Source organism: Austrofundulus limnaeus, unplaced genomic scaffold (assembly GCF_001266775.1).
Source record: "Austrofundulus limnaeus strain Quisiro unplaced genomic scaffold, Austrofundulus_limnaeus-1.0 Scaffold107, whole genome shotgun sequence".
Lineage (NCBI taxonomy): Eukaryota > Metazoa > Chordata > Actinopteri > Cyprinodontiformes > Rivulidae > Austrofundulus > Austrofundulus limnaeus.
In genome coordinates, this window is record NW_013952509.1 from 922,277 (window position 1) to 931,115 (window position 8,839).

Sequence of the window (8,839 nt, forward strand, 5' to 3'; positions counted from 1 at the left end):
ACACACACACACACACACACACACACACACACACACACACACACACACACACACACACACACACAAAAATCTTTATTATTGCCTGTTACCAAAAGTGTGTCCGTGTGCGCATGTGTTTGTTCGATAAATATCTCATGAACAGATTTTAATGAAACTGTCAGAAAGTAATCATTGGGTAGACACCCACAGCTGATTACCTTTTAGAGTCGATCCAACTAAAGCTGTCAGCTGCAGTTCATCAAATTTAGAATAAAAGCTGAAATTAAGTTCATTTTAAAGAACTTGAGCTCAGTTTGACCTGATAGGAATGATTCTCAAAGTTCTTTGACTGGGTTCAGCAAAGCCTGTCTGTCAGCAAAATATCTCATGAATTGTTTTTTTATGTACCCCTCAAAAAACTTCTATTTCGTTGCGCCTTCCTTCATCATWACTCCCTAAATTCACACGTCTCGTTCTTCATGATCTCAGTCTTGTCCTGCCTCCAACTATCCCACCCCTCCTGTGCYGCAGGATTTTCTGCCCTATCAGATTAGGGCTGTGTCAGAAGAAGAAGAGAGATTGCCGGATGGATTAAAAGGCGGTGCGGGAATGAAATTCAATGATCTCATTGTTTTGACAAGTCACACAGAGTTCGTGTGTGTGTGTGCGTGCACGCGAAGGCCGCCGTCGACTTCATCCCCTGTAATGACAGGGAGCAGGCCAGAAATGCCTGACCCTGCAGTGCTGCATTCTGGGAAAGTACCCATCCATCTTTATCGTTGCTGTAGAAGTGTTGAATGAACCACAATTTGATTTGTTTATGACTTATTGCATTCATTTGTCCTTCAGATCACTAAAGCATAATGTAGAATCATGACCTTTTTTTAATTATATTAATTCACTGTTGTGCATTAGTTGTATTTATAGTAATGCTGTGAGGTGAGAAATTGTCTTAAAAAAGATAAATGATTTAAAGAATCTTTTAGCTGCAGTTATATAGTCCATGCATCTGGAAATTCTTGTAAAACCCCAATTTTAACAACTACCTTGGCATTTAATAAGACAATTGTTAGGATAAATATTTTAAAACAGTATCAAGTTATCCATTATGCCTTTAAGATTAAAAATGTTGATTGTTTCTAAAGTTGAATTGGAGAACATCTTTCAAATACAGTCCAGCTGTTTTCTAAAGGTCTAATAATACAAGTTTCAACCATTTATCACTTGAATCCCTTTTATTGCTAAAGTACAACACTTGTTGGTGAGTGTCATTTATTAGAGTTCATTCTAGTAACGGCACTTATGTACAATATTTTACTTGGGGGCTATGCAAAATGAATTTTTTTTAAGTTCTACATCATGTTATAATGTCATTCCTTCATCAGAAACATGCCCAGAGTTTTACTTTGACTCATTCATCCATGTTTGAGAAATCCTTGAATGTCCTGTGGTAGCCATGTGGAACTCCYGAACGCCTGTTGGTACAAAGCTCCTCCCTGGAGTTCAGTCCTCATTCGAGCTCCCGCCCAACAGAGCAGCCTTCTCCCGAAGCATTGTTTTGAAAATGTGCTGAAGTGGAAGTGTCAGAAACAGTARGGGGTTCTTAAAGAGACAGAGACCAGTTTCAAGGTGTTTAGATAAAAGTCAAATTTATTTTTGATATATAGCATTTTCAACAACTGAAGATAACATAGATGTGAGACTCTGGTATAGAAGTTTATTATGTGCCTGGAAAATACATAATATCCTCCTTTAAGCTTATAAATGGGATTTGAGTAAATTGACTTTAAAAACTATAATTTGAATTTTTCCAAACAAAATGTAAACATATTTTTTTATAATTTATTTATCAATCTGTAGTATTTTTACACAATGTATCAACAAAGGAGAGAAGCCTCAAAACCCACCCAACTTATGCTACATTCACACAGGTCAGAATGCTCAGTTCTGATTTTTTGCACAGATCAGTTTTTGTTTTAAATTTTTTGCATGGTTTTATATAATTTAAAGGTGACCTTCATCAGACTTCAGTGTGAACAGTCCAGTGGCTCTGAAGTGACCCACAGAAGAAGATGTGACATCACACACAGGACACTGTTTACAGAAGCAGATATAGATGCTGCATGATAACAGGTCTGGATTTGTTGTGCCATCGGAACAACAAAATTAATTATCAGCTAATAATGTGATGGTTACTGCCAATTTTTACATTTGATCCTGCTGCTCCTACTTACTCTGCAGCAGAATAACACATCTGGAGCAGAAGTGACTGAAAGTACAGGGTGAGTCAGATGTCACAGGACACCCTTTTATTACAGAAATGAAAGAGAAAATGAAATATGTGAATACCCCAGCCCTATCTTTTAGGCTATGTTTGAAACATGGCTGCCATCTTGAAGGACATCATGTTAAATCAATGTAAAATTTTTCCAATGACATATCAAAGAAGACCAGAATTGACTCAGAAATCAAATGCTGCAATCAGATTTGCAATTTCTCTTGTGGTTAAAGGGTTATTAACACAGAAAGTTGCAATAGCACTTTAGCTGTTATTTGATGTGTTCAGTGTGCTGATCACTGTGTCTATGTTCAGCACCAGGGACAGCGCATTGAACAAGATTTGAAAAAAAAAATGGATTAGTCGTGTTCAGACTGTCATWAAATTCAGATATGGGTCATTTTTACCTGCAGTGTTAATGAAGCTTTCATTACCTCTATACACATACCAACTCTTACAAACCACAATAACAGTTGAATCCCAGTGTAGTGCATGTCAATGCAAAACACAGATTTAGTCATTTTCAGTTTTCACTCACACACTTGCTCAGTCTGGAACAGTGACCTTGGGCTACATTGTTATTCATTAGTGGACAAAGGAGAGTCTACTGCTTTTCTCCTCCAATCTCTCTGGGACACAAAGCAGAAGTGGGATGCCAGCRGCGTTCCTATCTCTCTTTAGAGCGATAGGCGGTGCTGTTTTAAATCAACCAAGAGGCAAGATCAGACAGCAGCTGTTTGAGATAAAAGGAAAGGTCCTTCGTGCCTGCCTGTCAGGTGCTGAACAAGTTTTTGAACCTAAATTTAAAAAGGTAAAATATTCCATCCTATGGTGATGTGAAAAAAAAACTAGCATTTTGGATTAGCAAGGTTACCATCATCATTTTAGGAGTCCATGCTGTCTTTTTCTTTATTTTTTCTCTCTCTCTGTTTTTTTTTCTTTTTTTCTGTACATTTATTCAAGAAGAAAATCATAAATAAATGTCATATGTAATATGTTAATAAATGTAGATGAATGATATGGCTAAGTTTGAGTTAGTGACTGAAAAGTTTTTTTTGTACTCAAGACTCTGGAACTGAAAAAAATATTAGATGTGCAGAATAAAATGAATTTGCATGAGGTTTTTGAATCTTTATGAAAGTTTATCATTATGGTACAACGTCACCTTATTAGATGTTCAAACACATTATGAAAACATCAGGAAGCAGTACATTATTTTGCCCCCTCCTTTGCATCTCTTTATGATAGACTCAAATAAAAGTAACACTAAGATTTGTGAACTATTTCACAACTTTTGCAACTACATTTTATTTTCAAAGTCTTTCTCTCATCAGTCCTTGAACGTTGTCTCCTTTCATCCTCCCCCCCAAGACCCTGTTCCTTTGTCACCACCTCAGTCTTGTCAGGCTAAAGTTGTCACTTCTGTGGAACCAACAATTAGTCACAAAGTCTTCTTGGTCTGTCCAACTGGTTGATCTGAAAGTTGAAAGGTTCATTTCTCAAAAGTGATGCAGGTGCATGTATCAAAAGTGTTGTTTATATTCTTGTTTAAGTGTAAACAGAAGAACCCTGTGTGTGTTAGGCACAAACAATTACCACAGAAGCTTTCCAGACTACACTGTTGTCATGTTGCAAAACAAATGCAAGATAACAAACAGAAGACAAGTTTGTCCTATTGCTCAGCCTCCTGCCATTTTTTTCTGGTGTTCATGTTTGAAATATTGTTGAGCAAAAATAAATGCAGTATTCAGCCAGGATAGATGATACCCTGCCTGCTAATGTTTGTACAATTTTTCTCTTTGACTTGTAAAAAAAAAGGTCCAAGTTCCAATTTGGACATCACCTGTCCAGAAAGACACATGTTGGATTCATTCATCCACAAATGYGCACCGTGAAGACGAATTCCTGCAAACAGTTGGAAATCTTGCAGCATAACATTAGATACCCCTTAATACAACTTCAATCTGTAATAAAGTACAGACAGGAAATTGATTTTAGTGACAGATAAGAGGCCCTCGTTCATTTGTCTCTGTCATCTCAGAGAAATCTTTGATTCCTAAACCAGTGCGAAATTTTTTGAAAGGGCAAGAGGGTCCTTTGCCTGTTATCATTCACAGAAATRCGTTTGATGTGTTTCCAGGCATGGGCTTTCAGTGTTTGCCTAAGGGACACGCGGGGGTCATCAAAAAAAATCTTTGCATCAAAGCCGCTTCATGTAAAATGGCTGCTTTGCACGAAGCACCAGAGACACAGATGGCACCACCAATTTACTCCCGTATGAGCATWCAGCACATCTAAACATGAATATTGTCAGTTTGTGTTTTTAACAGATCCTYGCAGAGATTGTTGTGAAAAAACTGTAAAGGAAATATTTCTCTATTCCCCAGCAGTCTTWGTTTTAGAGAATTATTTTATCTTCATCAGTAAAGCAAAAATCAGTGTGAAACTAACATTTTTGGCAGTTTGTATTGCTTTTTGTCAACTAGTTCAATGGCTTTAAAACTTAACCAATTAAACACATTTTTTGTGTTTGCAAATGTCAAGTAGCATTTATAGGCTTCTTAAATCAGGTTAATTTTAAAATCAAATCAGTTGTTGATGCACCTGCGATTGCCTTTTGAGAGTTTTATTAAAATCCATTCTATTGTTTGAGGGGTTTTTGCTAACAGACAAAGGAGCACACACCCAACATAACATGTCACACTTTTCACATGGTCAGGTACAATGTTTTATTCCCAGAAAATTGTTTAAGTTCACAATAAATAGGTTTTGGCCGTGAGAAACATTTAAGGCTTCTAATAGGATTGAGCTTTTCCACTGAAAAACATCAGCTTAAAACATACATTTGTTGAGGCTTTGTAAACAGATGTTTTGAATCTATAGATAAGTGAGAAAATTGTAACACTATTGTCCTGATGCATCTCAGTAATCCAGGTAGAAAAAAAATAAAAAAGAAAGCATAAGTAGGTCCTCTGGACGGGTTCTTCTTTAGTGAAACGCTTCGTCTCTCCTCCAAGAGACTTCTTCAGTCTGAGAGTTTCAGGTGAATTCAGCCTTATAAGCACTGCCTCCACATGGACAAACAGGTTAGTCATATGCAAAAGAGGGCCATTGACGAACAATAGGCTTGATTAGTTCTATTGTTCATAGAGGGTCGTGTGCCCCATCACCTGACACGTGTCGTGTCATGTGTATGTAGTGAATGCAAGCGGGGTTCAACGTCCCCTTGTTTTTGTCTCTTTCCCTCTTTGTGTTGGTATCATTGGGGCCCTGATTCACAGCTTTTGCTCACAGGGGGCTGAGTCATACTTGCAATAACAGCGCTGTAGGTGGAGGACAACTACTACTACTGCATCTACAGGCCAGCAGTCACTCTTTCAGGGAGGAAGATGTTCTCATCCTTGATAGAGAGGAACGTTGGTTTGAGAGAGGAGTAAAGGAAGCCATCTTTGTGAAGAAAAACTGTCCACCATTAAACAGAGGTGGAGGCCTTCGTGTCCAGTTGTCCTCCTACAATGCTGTTATTGCAAGTATGACTCAGCCCCCTGTGAGCAAAAGGTGTGAATCGGGACCCCAATGATACCCAACACAAAGAGGGTAAGAGACAAAAACAAGGGGACACTGAACCCCCGCTTGCATTCACTACATTCACATAACACGATATGGGTCATGTGATTGGACACATGACCCTCTTTGAACAATAGAGCTAATCAAGCCTATTGTTAGGCGATGGCCCTCTTTTGCATGTGACTAACCTGTTTGTCCATGTGGAGGAAGGGCTTATAAAGCTGAGTTCACCTGAAACTCATCAGACTGAAGAAGTCTAATGGAGGAGAGATGAAACGTTTCACTGAAGAAGAACCCATCCAGAGGACCTACTTATTTTTTCTTTTTGATTGTAACACTAATRCATTCAGTTCATATGGCCTGTATATCTGAGCACTTGTTTGCATGCTAGTAAATATCATGTTCAAAGCAGTACTGGAATCTACAAAACAAACTATTGTCTAGTTATATTTTAGCAATTTTTCTGACAAAAATGACAGAAAATCTTTACTTTCTGCACCCAGATGTTAGTTATTAGTCAGAGCCAATGCCTTTCCATTTTGCATTTTTTTTCCAGTTTTCTCTATCAGCTGTATGCATCTTACAGTACATTTTGTCATCATTTCATAGTTTTTAATTTCTTCCACCATGGAAAGGTAATTATCACCAGTTTGCACATTTCAGTAAGCCRAAAAGACTCCTCAAGGGAATCTTATCGCCCACAACCTTTTAATGGCAAAGTCCATTATAGTCAAGCCTTTTCAGTGACATTATGAGACATCTCGTGTCTGTGCTCAAAGCATGTTTAGAATAACTTTCAGCTATCTTACATCAAAATTTAGCTTAGTATTTGTGATATTGATTGAATTAAAGCCATTTTTGAGTTGGCTTAAGTTGATTAGCTTTGGCAACCATGTTCATTGGTTCACAAGATATTTTGCYRACAGACAGCATTGATTTTAACAGTAAATGTCATGGTTTTGAGCACCGGTGTTGTGAGATAGAGTTCATATTATGTGGTGTGAATGACTCTTAGCTACTATCACACCAAATGTTTACTCAATGTCTATAACGCCTATAGTCATTTTTGCTTTCTCCAGCATTAGTCTGGYGACCATGAGCAGCTACTAACACACCACTTTAGTGAAACATCTGCAAAAACTGACAGAGAAATTCTTCTGCTTGTGAAAATTGATTAGCTCTTGTGACATTGCATTGAGTTGGCTTTAAAATGTAATCAGCTTTCTTAGAGGTCCAATAAAATGTGTTCTCTGTTTTATATGATATTTTGCTAACACTATAGACAAAAACAATTTTCTATTTGCCTTCRGTGGTAGGTGATAATCACAAAAAAGCAACATCCTTTCGCTCGCTCCTTTTGTATAATTAATAAATGCAGAATCTTGCAGTGTGAAAGTAAACTGGGTGGAAAAATAGAAAACTGGTGGGAGACTGGGTCTCGCTCTTCTCAGCAACCCATTCTGCCGAGTCAGCTTTCCTTTATCCATCACCACTCCATCCTCCCCTGTTTCTCTTAGTTGCTTTCTCTTTACAACCAATGCACTTTTCCCTCTCCTGTTTACCCCTCCACTCTCCTCTATCTTTTGTTTTATGTCCGTCCCCTGGTCCCCCTCCCCTTCCCATTCTGCATTCTCCCTCTCTGTCCTGCAAAGAGACTCGGAGTCCAGATGAAGGGAGGACAGAGCTGGAGCCAGAGCGCATCCGTCATTCATCCCCACTCCCTCCCGCTTCCRTCCCTCCCGCCCTTCCCTGCCGCAGCTCTGATCGCTGCTCTTCCCTGCGCTCGGAGATGTGGAGCACATACCGAGTGCTCGCTGCAGCCCAAATAATCCAGGTGGAGTGCRGCAGAAAGGGCTGACTTTTCCTAGAGAGAGGTGAAGGGCAACCCTTACTCTGTCTGCACTTTGTAGACTGCTAGTAAAACAAAATCCAAACGGGACTGCCTGCACATCGGATGGGGTTCTGACAATGATGATAGTACTTGCTGCTGTTGGACTTTATTCTGCCASTCAGAAGACATCCCAAATTTTGCATTCAGCAGAATTTTGTTGAATTTTTTTAACATAGAGCTGAGTTGACACCGGATTACCTGGGCTTTAAATGTGAAAGGAATTTGGTTGTGGATTAGAATGCTGATGAGGAGAACTTGAGCTCCGGGACGTTAGCGCTCTGTAACAGGAGCATGTGGACATGTTTGGTTTCTCCAAGAAGCCAAAGCTGTCTGGGTGAGTGCGTGTATTGATTTCTACATCTAGAAGTCTTTTCGATGGCAAAATACAACATTTATTTATGCTGATCTTTAAAAAATTATTCATGTTTCTGTAGATAAGCAAGGTTCCACCAAGAGAAAYGGATACTGTCATCTAAAAAGTTGAAACTTTTTAAAACAGTAGTAAAAGCAAATGTAAAGTAAACATGTATCATTTGCTGGTTGCTACAGTGTGATTATATTTTCTACTAATTTTTCTTTTTTTTGTTTTACCTTCATGCACGTGGAAAATGGGTTCAAACTTTGCCATTCAATTAAAAAAAAGTTCAGTCATTGTAAGAAATAAGGGAAGCAGGGATGGAACAAAAAGTAAATCAATCAAAAATAAAAAAAAGGCACAGAAAGAGTTGAAATTAGAAATGTGTATTAGGACAGTAAATGTGTCACATCTCCCTAATGCTACAGTAACCCACCTCTGCCTGCAACAGTTATATTTAGTATTCAAAGCAGTCTAATACATTTGTTTTGTTACCAGAAGAGGTCATTTCAAGTCTTTTTTAACTAAATGTTTGTTCGATCCATTAGTTTTTACCATACTGCATCTAAACTTAAAATAAGATAAAGTTTGACTTGCAAGGTGAGGCAAGCTTTCTTGGCTTTTAGCAGCAAGATCCCAAAACTGTACAGTTGACCAAACCTTTGTCTGACCCCTTTCTTTCTTTCAATTAGGAAATACAGCTTTGCTCTGTAACATTAATGAATGCAGGGATTCTTTGTGAAAAATGATAAAATGTCTTCTTTTATGT

General features: G+C 38.3%; 1 protein-coding gene across 2 annotated transcripts in view; it reads left to right on the top strand.

The window, feature by feature from the left end:
• LOC106521332 (FERM and PDZ domain-containing protein 4) overlaps positions 1-8,839 on the top strand; it is a 74,179-nt gene that overhangs the window by 8,705 nt on the left and 56,635 nt on the right. Inside the window, exon 1 of one of the 2 annotated variants that reach the window (XM_014013867.1) lies at positions 7,271-8,049. The exons of the other annotated variant lie outside the window; for it this stretch is intronic. Within the exon in view, the coding sequence (XP_013869321.1) occupies positions 8,015-8,049 (35 nt within the window). The 5' untranslated portion in view covers positions 7,271-8,014. Of the gene's footprint in view, positions 1-7,270; positions 8,050-8,839 lie in introns of those variants that run through there. 2 annotated transcript variants of the gene reach the window in all.